Genomic DNA, 18498 nt, shown 5'->3' with positions numbered 1-18498 from the left:
TTCCTCATTCAGTAAATTGCACTCTAGCATTTTGCTCTGTACACCCCAAATTATTAGGTGTCTTGAACTTTGAGGTTTGTTTACTAAAGGCAAATCCACTTTGCACTACAAGTGTTACTTGGGCAGTTAATGTTCCTAAACTTCCTCACATCACCCCATAATATTGGCATCTCCATCTTCTGTTAATATTGAATTGAAGATGCCGTGCACCATGTCCATAGTGGCGCAAAGATTGCATTCTCCTGTGTGCCAAGATCGCTATAGTAAATGGGGGATTCGAACGATGTTCCCGGCGCACTGTTTCGTAAATATGAAAATGTGTGTTGCGCCTCCATTGATGGCGCATGGCTTTCGTAAATCAGCCCCTTATTCTCTTGAGTAGAGGTCGTTAAGGGGGGACATGATCAACCTGTATACTGTAAATACATAAGTGGTCCATATAGTAAACTCGGTGGTGGTGTTCACTTTCAAGTCATCAGAGGACAAAGGGGCAGCCGAGATTTAACTTCAACATATGGAAAAGCTTCTTCACAGAGCTGTATAAATGTGGAATAGACTCCCTCAAGAACGAGTTATGGCCAGCTCAGTATATTTTAAAAAAAAGCTAGATGCAGTTCTAAATGCATAAAATATAAATGGATACTAAAATGTATAGGGAATAATACCAGGGATAGTTGATGGGGAATGAGGGAGGGGGATTCTCTTCCCTTTTCTTTGCCTTCCCAGCAGCTGACATTACAAAGGGTTGGGGATATTTGTAACACCATTGAGTTAATATGGCTCCATGGTTTGGTTTCAGAACAAACAATGCAAGCTCATCCTAGTAGCCAACTTTGGAATTCATGAGATCCTTTATTCCCATATTCTGGAAGACCCCCTTAATGTTTGCCACCTGTCGGGCTGGGGAGGAGGCCTGGGTGCCCTTTTGCTACAGGGGACTTTATCCGTCTCATTTTTTGATCTCCATCTTGGAACTTTGAGTGGTTTGGCTGTCTGTGCAGGGTTGGATCATGCTGTCACTTGATCTGTATTCATTCAAACACCACAACAGCTATGGCATCCAACAATCAGGGAGTTATTAGAGGTCTCATTGCAGCAAGACAGTTCATTAGGATCCTGTCTTTGATGAAACTTCACGTTGCTGTTCTTCTGTCTTGGTGTTAATTGGCAGTGCTCTTCCTCAGCAGTGCCTAGACCTGGGGGGAATGGTCCCTTCACCCTGAGGTATTCCAGGACCTGTGTTGCTGTTTTGGGGGGGGGGGGGGGGGGACAAATTTGAAATTTTTGGCGTCCAAGTTAACCAACAAACTGGACTGGTTTGCCTCTAGGTACAGGGATTCCTTAGCAGAAGCAATGCATGCTCTGGGATACCTTGGGATCAATACACCCTGAGCTATACCTTTTTTTTTTTTTTTTTTCCAATCCTTCTTCCTAGTCAGGATCAATAAAGGGAGCTTTCTTGTGTTTCCTTTTGCTCTGGACTGGCCCAGATGAATGTAGTATGCTGACCTTATAAGACTCCTGACAGATGCTCTATTTCTTTTGTCCCAGGGACAGTTATGCTATCCTACTTCATGGTTGTTGACTTTACCTGCATGGCTGCTGAAGTCTTCAATTTTTTTTTTTTTGAGTTCAAGACATCTCTGACCTGATACTTCCCCTAAGGTTCCTGATGCTTGTGGGATGGGTAATCCTGTGCTGGCCTACAGCTTTTTTTGTTGCCAGTGACCTTTTCTCCTGTAAATGGGGGGGAGGGGGAGTATAACCCCCGACAGTCTAAAACATTTGAAGATTTCCGGTGTCACTCAGTGAACTCCAAGAAAATAATTTTACTGTAAGTACAATATAGCTGTTTTTTCTGCTTTACTGAGTCAGTTTGTGGCTTTTAGACTTTTATATGATAGAATTAGACATCTGCTCTGATAACTAATCTTGTGAAACCAAAAGAAATTATGTTTTAATATTTTTCCTTGTAAACACAGAAGAGTGCGCTGCCATGTCAAGCAATGGGCCTGAGGATGAAGATGATGGGTATGAGGTCCCAAAGTCAAACTTGCCAATGGCCCCGGCTCGCCGAACACTTTCTGATATCTCAAACGCTGTACCTACCTTCAGTTCCGCAACAACCAGCAGAGATTCTGGAGCAGGTACATAAACATTTCTCTTACATTGCTCAAAGAATTACTTTCCAGATTATCTAACGACCCTATGTAAGAGGGGTGTATTGTGATTTTTATAAGTTTGTTCTTTAACATATGAAAAAACAGAAAGATTGCTGCGCTATTAACTTAAGAACAATATAAAATAAATAATGGTGATCAGTCCATAAAGTGTCCAAAACAAACTAAGAAATCCTTGAAGTCGTATCTCATAGGATAATAGATGGCAAAATCACCCAAAGTGCGCCTTCCACCGTAATAATAAAAGATGTGCCCTTACCGGATAACATATCCACAGACTTAAACTGTCAAAACTGATGGTAGGTTGACATATGCTTATTTACCATGTGGGAGATTTCTCCTCCCTTCCTGGAGGGAGAATCTTTCTAACTAGGCTGCAGACAGCAATGTAAATCGGAGGTTCTGTCAACACTATTCAAAACACAGTGGTTGATTTACTAAAACTGTAGAGTGAAAATCTAGTGCAGCTGAGTATGGTAGCCAATCAGCTTGTTCAATTAAGATTTGACCAACAAAAAAAAAACTGGAAGCTGATTGGTTTCTATGCAGCGCTACACTAGATTTTGCAGTCTCTGGTTTTAGTAAATCAACCTATAAATGTGCAGTCTTGACTTTCACTTTAAATTTTAAAGTTGTGTTTTTCAAGAAACGTAAAACATTACAACTGGGTATTATTTTAGTCTAGTACATCTGAGGCTAGTTTTTCTATGTACAGTGACTGGGATCTTCCCACACCGGATAAACAGTCACTGCAAGGGCTCATAGAACACATTGGATTTCTATGTTCCCCGTTCACACCACAACGCTGGTGTGAGATTCAATGCAGAAAAATGCTGCGTGTCTGCATTGGATAGACACCTTTCAAGGGGTGCCTTACTGATCACTAGTGACAGGTTAAGTGAACAACAGAGGCAGTATTCTTAGTGTGAAGAGTGACCTCTAGTGGCAATTTGAAATCTAGATTTATATATCTGTGTCCCTTCCCAATACACTTTACAGCAAAAAACAGGCAGACGCACATAGGATTTGATTTACGATTTTAACTGTTGATTGGACTCGCCTCAGTTTACAGATTTTACCTCTCAACATCTCCTGAGGAAGTGTATGTCAGTCAATAAAAAGCATTGGGGAAATACACTCCATCCACTAATGTTGTAACATTGATATTCATATGACTGGACACTACTTGTAGAAATCTTGGAGGCGATCTATGGCTCTAATTAACCATCTGATAAAGGAAGCAAGAGGCCAGTCCTAACTGTAGCCAGTTTGAACAGGTTTCCCACCTGCTAGCCGAAGTTCCATTTGTCTAATTTTTATATATGGACACAGTACTGCAGCTATGCAGAATATTTAACAAAAACTGGTCCAAAAAGATCTGTACTCCCACTCTTCAAGTACCACCACTGCGCCAAAAGTAACCTAAATGTGTAACAGCTGCTACTTTAAATAAAATAAATAAGCATTTAAAGTATAAACTAAACTAAATAGTAGCGCTAAACAGTATAAATAAATTAACCCAGTAAAAGGTGATAGTGATCAACACTAATACATAAATAAACAATTAATAATAAAGTTTGTGCAAAAATAGTCCGTACATGAGACTGGATTGTCTCAAACAAGGAAAGCTGAATATATGCTGATGTGAAATCTTCAAAACTTTCACCACACCGCGTGCACTCAGTGTTTCCACTCCCCTTTGGTTAAACACTCACCGAATGGCGATGCCTTGCACTCTCATGCTCAGTAAAACAGCATCAACCCATACAGTGTTAAATATCCCCCGATATCCAGACGTGACATTATATATCCTGGACTCTCCATATATAATGAAACAAAGTGCTCCAGTAGTGCAGTATCGCTGGTGATTGTTCGCTAGTGAGATTCAGTTCACCTATGCTGTGTCCGCTGAGACCACATTACACCAGTATTTACTGCTGCAAGTGGATGCCTCTAGGCTTCATTGATTTGAGCTTATGTGAGTGCAATGTTTGAAGCTGTTTTAATAGAATAAACTTTTCTCCCCTCGTCTTTCAGGACAGCACCTGGAGAGAGCGCAGCTCCACCCACTTTTCCCAGGAAACACTGCAGTCAGTTTTTTCTTTAAAGACCGGACACTTCCACCATGGCCTCAGTTGTAGTGTTTCCTCCGCCATGGAAGCGCTGCAGGGAGCCAGGGGTGTGCTGCGCTTTCTCCAGGTGGAGAGAGTAGGGGGCATACCGGTATGCTGTTTTTCTTCTGACAGGCCAGCCCAGCTTTCTCCCTTACGTGTGGGGGTTGCTCCGGCGTCCTCCCCTCTTCATACCTGGTGAGGGTCAGGCTGCTGGGGGTCCCCGCTCCTTTAGACCGGCGGCTAGGCTGTGGAGGAGCGGCATCTCCTTTTTCTTATCCCCAAAGCCTCAGCCTTCGGGTTTCGGTGGCGAGCGCGTCACTACGGCCGGGGGCAGGACCTCGCGCGACGCGGGTTCCGGACGCTGGAACGCAGGAAGTTTCAAATACAGGCACCGAGCGCCATTGTAAATCCTGACAGCATGGAGGAGAAACAATCGGCGGTGGTAGGAGCAGGAGCCACACAAGTCAGCCAGGGCCAGGTAAGCGGGGACAGCGGTCTCTGTAACTTACTGTAGAGGTATGTTTTTGTTCCCTCTTTGGTAGAAATTGTTTAAAGAGCCTGCAACACTGGCTGATTTTAAATAGAGGGATTAAAGTGTTGGCACCTCCATTGTTTCTTCAGCATATTGTTTTTTTCTGTAGATAATACGGTTTGTTTGCTTATGTATTTCAGAAGGCAAAAGAAAAGACAAAGCATTCCTCTTTTTCTGTTAAAAAGAAATGCCCATCTTGTAAAAATGTGCTTAAAGAATCTTGGCCTAAGGTGTTATGCAAGGGTTGCATTGCAGACTTGGTGAAAGAGGAGACTACTCCTACTACACCTGTGGCTCAGCAAGATTTTCTGAGCTCTTTCAGAAAAGATTTGGCTGATACGTTTGAGTCATTTAAATCTTATCTTGACAAGCGTCCAGCTGCAGGTAGCAGCTCAGTACCTCGTTCTCAGTCTTCTGTCTCTGCATACAGAGGGGGCAGTGACTCTGAAGAGGAGGAGCGTAGTGTGGCTACAGAATCGGAGGAAGAAGCAGAGGAGGAGAAAGAATCCTCTTCCTCTGCCTCTCGCTATAAACTATCTCTAGAGGAGGTGGACGATCTATTAAAAACTATCCACACTACTCTAAATATTACAGAAGATAAAACCCTGTTGTCACTACATGACAAGATGTTTCAAGGCATGGGTGAAGTGAAGCACAGGGTGTTTCCGGTGCACAAGTTTCTGTCAGAAACAATAAAGAGGGAATGGAAGGACCCAGAGAGGGCCCCTTTCTTTTCTAAATCCCTCAAGCGCAGGTTTCCCTTTGAAGAAGATAGCACCCAGGTCTGGAACAAAAAACCAAGGCTGGATGCAGCTTTCTCTCAGGTGTCGAGAAACACCGACGTTGCGTTTGAGGATATGGGTATCCTTAAGGATCCCATGGATAAAAGGGCTGACTCCTTGCTAAAGAAAGCTTGGGATTCCACCCTAGCAAATTTAAAGCCAGCTATGGCCGCAACAGTGGTGGCCAGAAACTTAGAGCATTGGCTGGACCAACTAAAAGCTCATGTCGTGGCAGGCACTCCTGGTAAAGCTCTTTTGGAGTCTCTACCGGTGCTACAGAAAGCTGTAGGATACATAGCAGATGCGTCAGCTGAATCAATTAGGATGTCAGCCAGATCCTCTGCCTTAATTAACTCCGCTCGTAGAGCTCTTTGGGTCAAAACTTGGACCGGTGATACTGCCTCAAAGACCAAGTTATGTGGTCTACCCTTTGAAGGGGATTTAGTTTTTGGCCCAGGTCTTGAAGCCATTCTTGAAAGAACGGCGGATAAGAAAAAGGCCTTTCCCATTAAGAAAAAAGTGTTTCCTCAGGGCAATAAGAATTTTCATCCTGTTCGGAAAACCTCAGACTCAAAGGAGACAGGATATAAAAGACCTTGGAGGTCTCAGAGAGGCAGGGGCAAGTCAGGAGTACTATTTCGCCCCCCTACCCCAAATACAAAAAAACAGTGACTGTCCTCCGACTGTGGGAGCAAGGTTAAGAACCTTCTTTCCACACTGGCAGAGGATTACAGACAGTCCATTTATCCTCAAGACTATAATAGAGGGTTACGGACTGTAGTTCGCCCAACCCCCTCCGGTTCAGTTTTATATAACTCAGGCACCCAGAGACCCAGAAAAGCTTACAGCAATGTCTGCAATTCTACAGGAATTCAGCAAAAGGTGATAATAAATGTTCCCCCCAAAGAAGTGGAACAGGGGTGCTATTCGCACATCTTTCTGGTAAAGAAGCCTTCAGGCAAGTTCAGACTAATCCTGAACCTGAAGATTCTCAACAGAGCGGTCAGGTACAAGAAGTTCAAAACGGATACGATCTTTTCGGTAAAGGGTCTCCTGACCCCGAACTGTTTTATGGTATCCATAGACCAGAGAGATGCATATCTCCATGTGCCTATAGCCCCAGCATCACAAAAGCACCTCACATTTGCAATCAGGATGGAGGGGTCTATCATACATCTCCAATTCAGAGCTCTCCCTTTCGGACTGTCATCCTCTCCGAGGATATTCACGAACATTCTGGCAGAGGCCTTAGCCCCTCTCAGAATAGAGGGAATCTCGATCGTCCCATATTTAGACGATCTTCTATTATTTGCCAAAACAAGGTGCATATTAGAGAAGGATCTGCAAAGGACAAAGAGTCATCTGGAGAGTCTGGGTTGGTTAATAAACAGGGAAAAATCGAACATGATTCCATCGCAGACAATAAAGTTTCTAGGTTACACTATCGATTCCACACAGGAGAGAATCTTCCTCCCCGAGGAAAAGATAGTAAAAAAGACCCAGACAAACCTGCCGATTTCTATCAGGGCAGCGATGTCCGTCTTGGGGCTCCTTACTGCATCGATACCAGCAGTACAGTGGGCACGTTTACATGCAAGGGATCTTCAACAGACAATTTTGAAAAATTGGTCCTAGAAAAAATGATTATAATATCCCTCCGAGTTCAGAGGAAGCTCTGGTGGTGGAGGAGTCACTCCAATCTGGACAGGGACCTGCTCTGGTGTTTTCCCCAGGAGAGGAGATTAACAATGGATGCGAGTTCCTGGGGTTGGGGCGCCCACCTGGAAGGACAGATGGCTCAGGGGAATTGGATGAACAGGGAGGCCAGGAGATCCTCCAATTGGAGGGAACTAAGGGCTATTCTCTTAGGACTATGGGCTTTCGAGAAAATAGTCCAGGGTCACCATGTTCAAGTACTATCAGACAATGCCACAGCAGTGGCATATGTTACAAGACAGGGAGGCACGAGAGGCAAAGTCTTGCTAGCCTTGTCCCTTCAGATGCTATCCTGGGCAGAAAACAACTTAAAGTCCCTAACAGCGGTACACTTAAAAGGAGAGCTGAATCTAGTAGCTGACTTTCTAAGCAGAGAAAGGATATTAGAGGCAGAGTGGAGTCTAAACAAGGAGGTATTCCAAAAATTAACAGAGAAATGGGGAGTTCCTCAGATAGACCTGTTCGCATCCCACAAGAATTCAAAGGTGAAGGCCTATTATTCACTAAGCAGGCAAGATCAGGCGAGAGGGTTGGACGCGCTGGCATAACCATGGAACTTCCACTTGTGCTACGCGTTTCCCCTCTTTCAAATGATCCCTTTTGGTTTTAAAGAAACTACAACGAGAGACCACAAGTATGATCCTAGTGGCTCCTTTTTGGCCCAAGAGGCCCTGGTTTTGTAACTATACAGAGGATGGCAGTGGAACCACATTGGGTTCTTCCACTTAGAAAAGATCTCTTAACCCAGGGACCCCTTCAGCATCCAAATGTCGACCAGCTCAAGCTGACGGGGTGGTTACTGAAGAGCAGATTCTAAAAAGAAAAGGCTTCTCAGATAAGCTGGTGTCAACCCTGTTAAGTAGCCGAAAGAAGGTTACCAGAGGTATTTATTTTAAAACATGGAAGCGGTTTAATTCCTGGTGCATGACTAAAAACTGTTCACCACAGGAATTGCCCTCAATATTAGAGTTCCTCAATGAGGGTATGGAGATGGGGCTGGCAGCCAGTACCCTGAAAGTCCAGGTGGCTGCTTTGTCGGTTTTTCTTGAGAGAAAGTTATCTCGAGCCATTTATAGTTAGATTCTTCAAGGCATTGGCCAGGCTTAGGCTGGTACCTTTTAAATCTTTTCCTAAATGGGATTTATCACTGGTGCTACAAGGGTTGATCAAAGCACCTTTTGAGCCCCCAGAGGAAGCGACTTTAAAATTATGGACGCTCAAACTAGTTCTTTTGGTAGCAATTACCTCGGCCAGAAGAGTAAGTGAGTTGCAAGCTCTATCTATAATAGAACCTTTTGGTTTTATATTTCCAGACCGGATAGTGCTGAAAACTGACCCGGGTTTCTTGCCAAAAGTCGCAACCTTTTTTCATAGGGCACAAGAGATGGTTTTACCTACTTTTTGTCCTACACCATCCAACTCTAAAGAGGAGGCTTTTCATACTCTGGATGTGAGAAGATGTCTACTTCATTATTTAAAGATCACGAGAGAGTTTAGGAAGGCAAATTCTCTTTTTATTCTTTTCTCTGGATCACGTAAGGATCATTGTGCTTCCAAAAGCACTATAGGCAGATGGCTAAGAATGGCGATCAGTGAAGCCTATAAAGCTTCAGGGGCTGATCCTCCCACAGGGGTAATGGCCCATTCAACAAGGGCAATAGCAACATCCTGGGCGGAAAGAGCAGGGGCTTCTCCAGGTCGGATCTGTAAAGCGGCCTCGTGGACAAGCTTCTCCACCTTCACCCACCACTACAGGTTGGACTTGCTATCAGCAGCGGAACAATCGTTTGGCAGGAAAGTCCTGCAGGCGGTGGTCCCACCCTAGAGTAAGTACTCTTTTATCATCTCCAGGTGCTGTCCTGAAAGACAAGGGGAGAAAAACCCTAGTTAGACTTACCGGTAACGGTATTTCTACGAGTCTTTCAGGACAGCACCGATGACCCGCCCTAATTGTTTTGTAACATGTGGTGTTATTGCTATGTTCTGCTTATCTAATTTCAGCATGGCTGGAGGTACTCTGTGAACAACTGAGGCCATGGTGGAAGTGTCCGGTCTTTAAAGAAAAAACTGACTGCAGTGTTTCCTGGGAAAAGTGGGTGGAGCTGTGCTCTCTCCAGGTGCTGTCCTGAAAGACTCGTAGAAATACCGTTACTGGTCAGTCTAACTAGGGTTTTTTACAATGATACTGCACTATTGGAGCACTTTGTTTCATTATATATGGAGAGTCCATGATATCGGGTGTCACGTCTGGATATCGGGGGATATTTAACACTGTATGGGTTGATGCTGTTTTGCCGAGAATGAGAGTGCAAGGCATCGCCATTCGGTGAGTGTTTAACCAAAGGGGAGTGGAAACACTGAGTGCACGCGATGTGGTGAAAGTTTTGAAGATTTCACATCAGGATATATTCAGCTTTCCTTGTTTGAGACAATCCGGTCTCATGTACGGACTATTTTTGAACAAACTTTATTAATTGTTTATGTATTAGTGTTGATCCCTATCACCTGTCACTGGGTTTATTTATACTGTTTAGCGCTACTATTTACTTTAGTTTATACTGTAAATGCTTATTTATAGAATATTATATTTGCTTAAAATTGATTTTTTTCTTTCAGGACTCCAAGAGTCATCACCTGTTCCAGAGCGTCCCCCAAAGCCCTTTCCAAGGAGGATGAACTCTGAGCGTCGTCCTGCACCACCTGGTGATGACGCTTCTCCCCTCTCCAGCGAGATTGAGAGTTTACTGAGCCAGGGATATTCTCAGCAAGATGTGAATAAAGCCTTAGTCATTGCCCACAATAACATTGAGATGGCCCGCAATATCCTGCGTGAATTTGTGGCTATCCCATCACCTCCTCATGTGGCTACATAGCAATTGGATTTCCAGATACTGCTGTATACCATGAACGAAAAAGTGCACATCTGATCCTTGAGCTCAAGTGCAGTGGGAAGTAGCAATGGGACCAGCTGGGTTTACTGTGGGTATAGAAATAAATGGATGGAGAATTCCAAACACCACCGCCCCCCTCACCGGAAGAGTACAGGGTAGGGGCATCAGCCTGCCATTAATTAGCAGTGTTACATCAGGTAATTCCTAACCAGATTCTCAATCAGAGCACTATGCTCCATTAGCCGTGTTTTTAACTTTTCTTCTATACCATCTGGATTACTACCTTCCTGAGAATGAAGATGTGGGAGGCTCTGATTGGCTCAGGTCATTATCATGGATACACTGAACCCATCTTTCCCACCCTTTAATTTTTTTTTTTTACTTTAAACTGCCTGTCACTGTAGGTCCTATGATTTTCTGTTTGTGTATATGGGGAAATGCATTTTCAAACATTTGTGTGCTTTTTTTTTATTATCCAGTGTTATTTAATGGACTTTATTTGCACTTAATGGTGCACTCTGGGGGACCTCAGTGACATGAAAAGTTGCCTTAGTATATAACCTTTTATTTTAAGCTCATAAAAGCCCACTATTAAAGACATTCTAGAGTCGGTTGTTGAGGTCCTATTTGGCCTTTCATTTTTTTTTTTTTTCTTTAGCAAGTCCTGTGACGAAGAACAGTGATGCATTCTGGGAGTTTGGTGCCAACACTAATTCCTTCTGGAGTGCAGTATGCCACATGACTCAGGGTGAAAGGGGAACTGTCACATTACTATAACAGAATAAGGGTGGCATATTAGGCAGAAAGGAAGGGAGGAAAGCGTAAGGATGTGACAGAGTAATATTATATGCAGCCACACACTGATAAATTATCTTAATTTATTTTACGTCTTACTGGCTCCAAATGATATGTAAAGAAAAGTATGCCTACAATCATACCTGTGTAGTCATTTGTAATAATATCAATACATGTGTCATATGAGCATATGTATATTTATTTACATGTATATTTATATATGCTGAAATCATAACTGATATGTACAGATTTGGTAAAATGTATTGCTCCCACACGCAACACTTAAAGAGCAACTCACATCTTGTGTTGATGACCTATGAAATTGTAGGAAAGAGAATGTAATGGTGTGTAAATAACATTTCCAGGTCTCCTTTCATCAGATCTGCTGCTTAACTTCTTGCCATCCGCGTAATGCAAATGTGCATTGGCAATGAGGGTGGGCTCTAATACCCGCACACCACACATATGCATCAATGGGCAGCCAAGGTCACCAAGCTACCATAGATTGCTCTTGGTCTCTAGTAATTATTAGAAGACGGATCCTGGTCCACTGTGTCAGCCAATCGCAGTGGTCAGGTGATCAGACACTCCTTAACACACTGCCTCCCCCCCCCGGTGTGTAAAGACCCTGTTAACCATTTCAGCCCCGGAAAAATTGGCCGCTCAATGACCAGGCCATTTTTTGCAATCTGGCACTGCGTCGCTTTAACTGACAATTGCGTGGTCATGCGACGTTGTACCCAAACAAAATTGACATCCTTTTTTTCCCACAAATGGAGCTTTTTTTTGGTGGTATTTGATCATCTCTGCAGTTTTTTTATTTTTTGCGCTATAAACAAAAAAAGGGCAACAATTTTGAAAAAAAACATAATTTTGTACTTTTTGCTGTAATAAATAGCCCCATTTTTTTTCTTTTTTTAAAAAAAGCTAATTTTTTTTCCTCAGTTTAGGCCGATATGTATTCTTCTACATATTTTTGGTAATAAAAATCGCAAAAAGCGTATATTGATTGGTTTGCGCAAAAGTTATAGCATCTACAAAATAGGGGATAGATTTATGGCATTTTTAGTATTATTTTTTACTAGTAATGGCGGCGATCTGTGATTTTTATTGGGACTGCGACATTATGGTGGACACATCGGACACTTTTGACACATTTTTGGGTACAGCGATCGGTTCTATAAAAATGCACTGATTACTGTATAAATGTCACTGGCACGGAAGGGGTTAACACTGGGGGGTGATCAAGGGGTTAACTGTTCTCTAGGTGTGTGTTCTAACTGCGGGGGATGGGAGTGACTATAGGAGCTGAGAGATCGTGGTTCCCAGCTCGTAGGAACTCACAATCTCTCTCTCCTCACAGAACTGGAATGTGTGCGTTTATATACACACACACACACGTCCCTGTTCTGCCTCTCGTGCCCGCGATCGCTCGTGGCCATCAGTTGCGAGCACCAGCACCCCTGCTGTGCAGCGTGCACGCCTGCTATCCCACTTAAAGGGACCGACGTATAGCTACCAGGGTTCGCGGGATCCTGCCGACCTACAGCAGTATGATGGCGGCTGGTCGGCAAATGGTTAAATGCCAGGCATGGGCTGGAAGGGGGTTAAAAGTCCTCGTCTGAGGAGCTACCAAGGCATGCAGCCTACAGCTTATTTCATCCCACCACTAAGTACTGAAGCCATGAGAGGTGTAGGGAACTTTTAAGCCTCTTGCACACTTACTGCCTAAAAACGCAGTGTTTTAGATGTACAGGCGTTTTTCTTTTGATGTAAATGCAGAGCATTGTTTTCAATGTGCCTGTACACACAGGTGTATAAATGTGCTCTGCATTTAGATCAGTAAAAAAAAAATCACAGAAATCTGCACTGCCAGTCAGTATTTTTGCGCATGTACACCACACTTCCTTTATTAAAATAAAGTTAGGATAATTTTTAAGCTAGTGTACATGTATGTGCAAATACGCCTAAGTGCTATACAGATCATCCTGCGTTTTTTTTTCTTTCTGCCAGGAATGTGATGTTCATACAGCAGTTCGGTGTGCAAGTTCCCATAGACTGTTAAGTAGTGACTTTAAAACTGAAAAGCAAAGGCATGCCTGCAATACCCTCCAGCTACCCCCCTGATGTTCACTGTCTATGCTACCTGAAAAAGATTAAGTATTTGAAATCTTTGCCCTCTGCACACTGTGTCCCTTATGCCATTACAGGAAAACATGGTAGTAACAGAAGGGTATTGGGGTTCAGAAACTTCCAGTAGTTTCAAATGCTAATTTTTTTTTTTTTTTTTAAGATTAACCCTTTTCTTTGCAGACATGCCTTTGATTTGGGGTTTTAGAAAAAAAAAACTAACAGGGTCTATTTTAGGTGGCATCTCAGTTAAGGGAAGTACTTTTACACACTACACTTACCTCCCTTTCCTAATTAACATTGAGTTGTCTTTAAAAACGTAGTATGCAAACGCAGAGTAGAGGTAAGTAGTGATCATAAGTGTTTGCCACAATCATGTAGCTGATATGTTATTTTTCTTTCCATCCTGGGACAATGTCATTCATTTACAGCTAACTTTTAACACTTCAGTTTTCTATCTTTTAAAGATTTTTAAACCAGTATGAGAAAGCTTAGGATGAGTATGTAATGAGTAAATGAGACCAAACTTCAATTCTATCTGCTCAATCGGTGATAAGGGGAGCAAATGTATTTATGCGCATTAGAACAGGTGTCACAGTTCTCCCTGTTTTCCTTAAGATCACCGATTAAGTAAATAACAAAATGGTCTTATTTTTCTCACCCCTGAGGAGCTCTCTCTTCAAAGCTGATAAAAAGCAGAATAACATAGGAACCATATGCCATTGTCGTCCTGCAAAATTGTAATCATTTATGGGTTTTTCAGAACAATTTTTTGAGATTTGTTGAACTACAATACTCTGTATATATCATTTTTTTTGGGTAATAGCATTCCCTTAACCCGTCATATTTTGCAGTTTCCAGATGGCAGGCAAAAAGCCATCAAGAATGACTACATTGTGTTATATAAATTAAAGTATTCTTTCCTCCTTTTATACAAACTAGCTTTGAGCTCTCTACCTGTTTGGTATATTGTGCACATCATTAATCTGCATTAAATCGTTCTGTCTTGCTTGTTAACATGACAGTTTTTGATTATATTTTGGTTTGTTTTTACGTCAGTTCTGCTTTGAAGCCCAACTCCAGCTGAAACTGTTTGCTGTCTGTATACTGGTTGTGATTTCCCTTCACTTTGTTCTGACACCTGCCAAATAGAAAGGATGTGAAGAAAAAAATCTGCCAGATAAAGACACAGCAGTGAGAACTCGACAGAGGTCCTTCCCTGTTCTGTTGAGAGCTAAAAAAATAGTAATTGCTTCAGTTGGGCTTTAAGGCAGTGGCTTGTTAATTTATACAGGGATAACTGTTATGAAAGACCCTAACCCCCCCCCACTTTGTGAAAATTATGGTAACTAGGTGGGAGCTGGAAAAGTTTTCTTATGTGTACAGTTTTTCTTTAAAGGTCAAAATAGATATTTTTTTCCATAAAATTTGCTATATTTACACTGTTTACATCCATCTGTTGTTTTTACAATCCACTGTTACATTTTACAAGCAAATGTATATTGATAATTGATATGATTTTATTTGCCAACATTGGTAATTTAAATTGAATGCAATGTCAGAACAGCAGGGCAAAGAAAGTATATTTAGGTTTATCAGCTTATAACAATTTCTCCATGCGGAGGAAAGTAATTGTGAATGTAGGGAATTGTACTATAGCAGTTCATGAAAGTCACTTAAGGCGAATTATTAGTTCTCTCAAACTAGTAGACATACATTCATTACTTAATGTGAACATGGCCTGGCCCAAGAGCAATACTGCTGAAATTCAGGAATTTTGTGGTGCTCAAGTACCCGTAGTATGAGTCTTACAAATTGATCCCATGGAGCCCCTTGAAACTTAGGCCTAGCTTGTATACAGTGCTTTCACTGCTTTCTAAGCTGAGATTTTCTCCCCCACCCCACATTATATCTCATTCCTGTTTACCCATCAAATGCCAGTTTCCACTGGCCACCGAGGTTGTTGCATTGGACTATTGAATAATGAACACGGGGGGTTAAGTTCACAATTTTCAAGAGAAGTAAAGGCAATGAATAGGACCTGGATCCAAGGGGTTGCACATGAGTAAACAGATTGATTTGTAGACTAACACAGCTATTTACAGGTAACACAAGGAGCCAGAACTTAAACTGCACCTAAGCCCATATTATCAAGATTAATGTGTTTACATATTCTTTAACAGTAAAAGCACTTTAAAACAAGTCTTCATTGACCTCTGTAGCTGCAGGTACTGTGAAAAAATGCATCCTCAAACATCACAACAAAAGACTGTGAAGTCTGTTTCTAACAGCCTAAGCACCTACTGTTTACATTTGAGGACTGCCAGGTCTCTGCTGCAAGAAACATAGGAGTTGCCAATTGATTGTTTCTGTTAGCTTGCATAAGAATTTCTCCAGTGCCTGCAGCTATAAAGGTCAATCAGGGCTAGTTTTTGGAGTTATTTTGCAGCCTGTTAAGAATTAATAAATTCAGATGTCCATATTTTGGGTGTAGGTGTACTTTAGTAGTATTACAACCTTGGGCATTTTTTTTCAGCCAAGAAAGGTTCATTTCCTTGTTAATGATGGAGCATTGAGGAGTAATTGTTGAAGTCAACCTGTAGTCTTCATATTATTTTTGGCTTGGTAGTAGGTAAAGTGGTTTTAAAGTGATACAATTTATTACAAAGCTCAGTAGATTTCAAATTCAAGGTTTAAACGTATTCAGATCTTTGTCAGGCGAAATACCAGGCATCATGTTGGTGAAGAAGCCCAAATGGATTTGAGGCCCATCGAAAACACGCTGCTTGGGTATTTGATGTTCCCGTATTTTCATGGGATTCCTCCCAGTATTCAGTAACACACCTGTACTCAAACTGTGTTACACCCAAATTGCCTGCTTTGAGGTGTGAATAATTGATAGTCACACTGCACTATTGAAATTGCTACTTACATTCCTGCAAAAATCAAGTGTAGCTGTTCCTCCTTGTAACATTCAAATTCATATACATTCATTCTAGGGCACTGATATCACAAATACCTATTCTAGTTTTCCCCAGATGCATTACATACAGAGTATTTCAAGCATTTCTTTTTTTAATTTTGATGATTATGGCTTACAGCTAGTGAAAACCCCAAATTCTGTATGTCAGAAAATTAGAATATTACATAAGACCCATAAAAAAAGTATTTTTAATACAGAAATGTTGGCTTACTGAAAAGTATGTCCATGTACAGTATAGTATGCACTATACCAGGGATGTGCAATAAACGGACCTCCAGCTGTTGCAAAACTACAAGTCCGATCATGCCTCTGCCTCTGGGTGTCATGCTTGTGGCTGTCAGAGTCTTGCTATGCCTCATGGGACTTGTAGTTCTGCAACAGCTGGAGGTCAGCTAATTGCATATCCCTGCACTATACCAATGCTTGGTCATGGCTCCTTTTGCATGAATTGCTGCATCATCAATGCAGCCTGGTACTGCTGATGTGTTATGGAAGCCCAGGTTACTTTGATAGGGGCTTCCAGCTCGTCTGCATTGTTGTGTCTGGTGTCTCCCATCTTCCTCTTGACAATACCCCACAGATTCTCTATGGGGTTTAGAACAGCCGAGTTTGTGGCCAATTAAGCGGAGTGATACATACCATGATCATTTAACCAGGTATTGGTATATTTGGCAGTGTGGGCAAGTGCCAAGTCTTGCTGTAAAATTAAATCTGCATCTATAAACCTGGACAGCAGAGGGAAGCATGAAGTTCTCTAGAATTTCCTTGTAGAGGGCTGTGCTGACTTTGGACTTGATAAAACACAGTGGACCAACACCAGCAGATGACATGACTCCCCAAATCATCACTGACTGGAAACTTCACACTGGACCTCATGCAACTTGGATTCTGTGCCTCTACACTTATCCTCCAGACTCTGGGACCTTGATTTTCAAATTAAATGCAACATTTTCCAAAGTCTGTGATAATTTTGGCAGCCATGTCATCTGCCGGTGTTGGTCCACTGTGTTTTATCAAGTCCAAAGTCAGCACAGCCCTCTACAAGGAAATTCTAGAGCACTTCCTGGTTCCCTTTGCTGACCAGCTTTATGGAGATGCTGATTTCATTTTCCAGCAGGACTTTGTACCTGTCCATACTGCCAAAAGTACCAATACCTGTTTTAATGAACATGGTATCACTGTGCTTGATTGGCTAGCAAACATGCCTGACCTAAACCCCATAGAGAATCTGTGGGGTATTGTCAAGAGGAAGAAGAGAGACACCAGACCCAACAATGCAGATGAGCTGAAGGCCACTATCAAAGCAACCTGGGTTTCCTAACACCTCAGTAGTGCCACAGGCTGATCGCCTTCATACTACACCGCATTAATGCAGTAGTTCATGCAAAAGTAGTCCCGACCAAGCATTGGTATAGTGCAGACTAAACTGTACATGGACATACTTTTCAGTAAACCAGTATTTCTGTATTAAAAATCTTTTTTTTTTTTTTGGTCTTATGTAGTAGTCTAATTTTCTGAGATACTGAATTTTCACTAGCTGTAAGCCATAATCCTCAAAATAAAAATTCTTGAAATGTATCACTCTGTGTGTAATTTATCTATATAAAATATGAGTTTCACTTTTTGAATTGAATTACTGAAATTACCTTTTTGACGATATTCAAATTTTTTGATATGCAACTGTATACTAAGCACGTCAGATACCCTCAGAGATCTAAACCTCCAGCCCCCTATATAATTGACTCAAGACCCTGTTTTACTAAAGAAATTGAGTATGTTCACTAAGGTGCAAGGAAAACAAAAAAGAACCCCTTGCTTGATTGAAGTCAGCACAGCTTCCCCACATTCGCTAAGTGAAAATTATTTTGCCAAGTGTAAATTCACTGAATTTGTTTAGTAAATTGGAGTGCTAAGTATTTTGGAAGCACTCCTTTTAAGTGCAAATGATCTAATAAATTGTATCATGTCCAACTCCACCTTTCCTACTTTTATTAATGGCAATAATAATTCCGCGGAATGTTTTCAGTCCAATTTTTAAAAGCATTATATAGATGGCATTTTTGCCAAATGGAAAATTTATCAGAATTGCTGCAAGGTAACATTGCTCCTAGAATTGCCTCATTAGCATTATATAGTTCACAGAAAACAGGAACATAGTCTCTAGATAAGATCCTTATAGTTTTGTGAAAAGTAAGAGACATTCTCAAGATAGAAATATGGGATGCTAACTCATTTTAAAAGTCCTTGCTCTGAGGCTTTTATCCTTAAAGAGCATTGTGTGGTTGTATGTATGAACTTTAATTTCGTCCAGGTCTATAAAAAAAAAAATTCCCATTTTTGGAAAGATAAATTAAAGCAGAACTAAATCTGAGCAC

The 18498-nt window shown here is 41.7% G+C and overlaps 1 protein-coding gene across 2 annotated transcripts in view; it reads left to right on the top strand.

Moving 5' to 3' along the window:
• Window positions 1-14580, top strand: part of CBL (Cbl proto-oncogene) — a 133885-nt gene extending 119305 nt beyond the window's left edge. For both annotated transcript variants that reach the window (XM_073602543.1, XM_073602544.1), the window contains 2 exons: window positions 1983-2147; window positions 9941-14580. In XM_073602543.1, the coding sequence (XP_073458644.1) occupies window positions 1983-2147; window positions 9941-10197 (422 nt within the window). In that variant the 3' untranslated portion in view covers window positions 10198-14580. The remainder of the gene's footprint in view (window positions 1-1982; window positions 2148-9940) is intronic.
• The last annotated feature ends 3918 nt before the right edge of the window (window positions 14581-18498 follow it).

The sequence above is a fragment of the Aquarana catesbeiana genome, linkage group LG10, assembly GCF_042186555.1.
Source record: "Aquarana catesbeiana isolate 2022-GZ linkage group LG10, ASM4218655v1, whole genome shotgun sequence".
NCBI classification, from domain to species: Eukaryota; Metazoa; Chordata; class Amphibia; order Anura; family Ranidae; genus Aquarana; species Aquarana catesbeiana.
The sequence above is the reverse complement of the archived record's forward strand: the minus strand, read 5'-3'. Positions and strand labels throughout refer to the sequence as shown.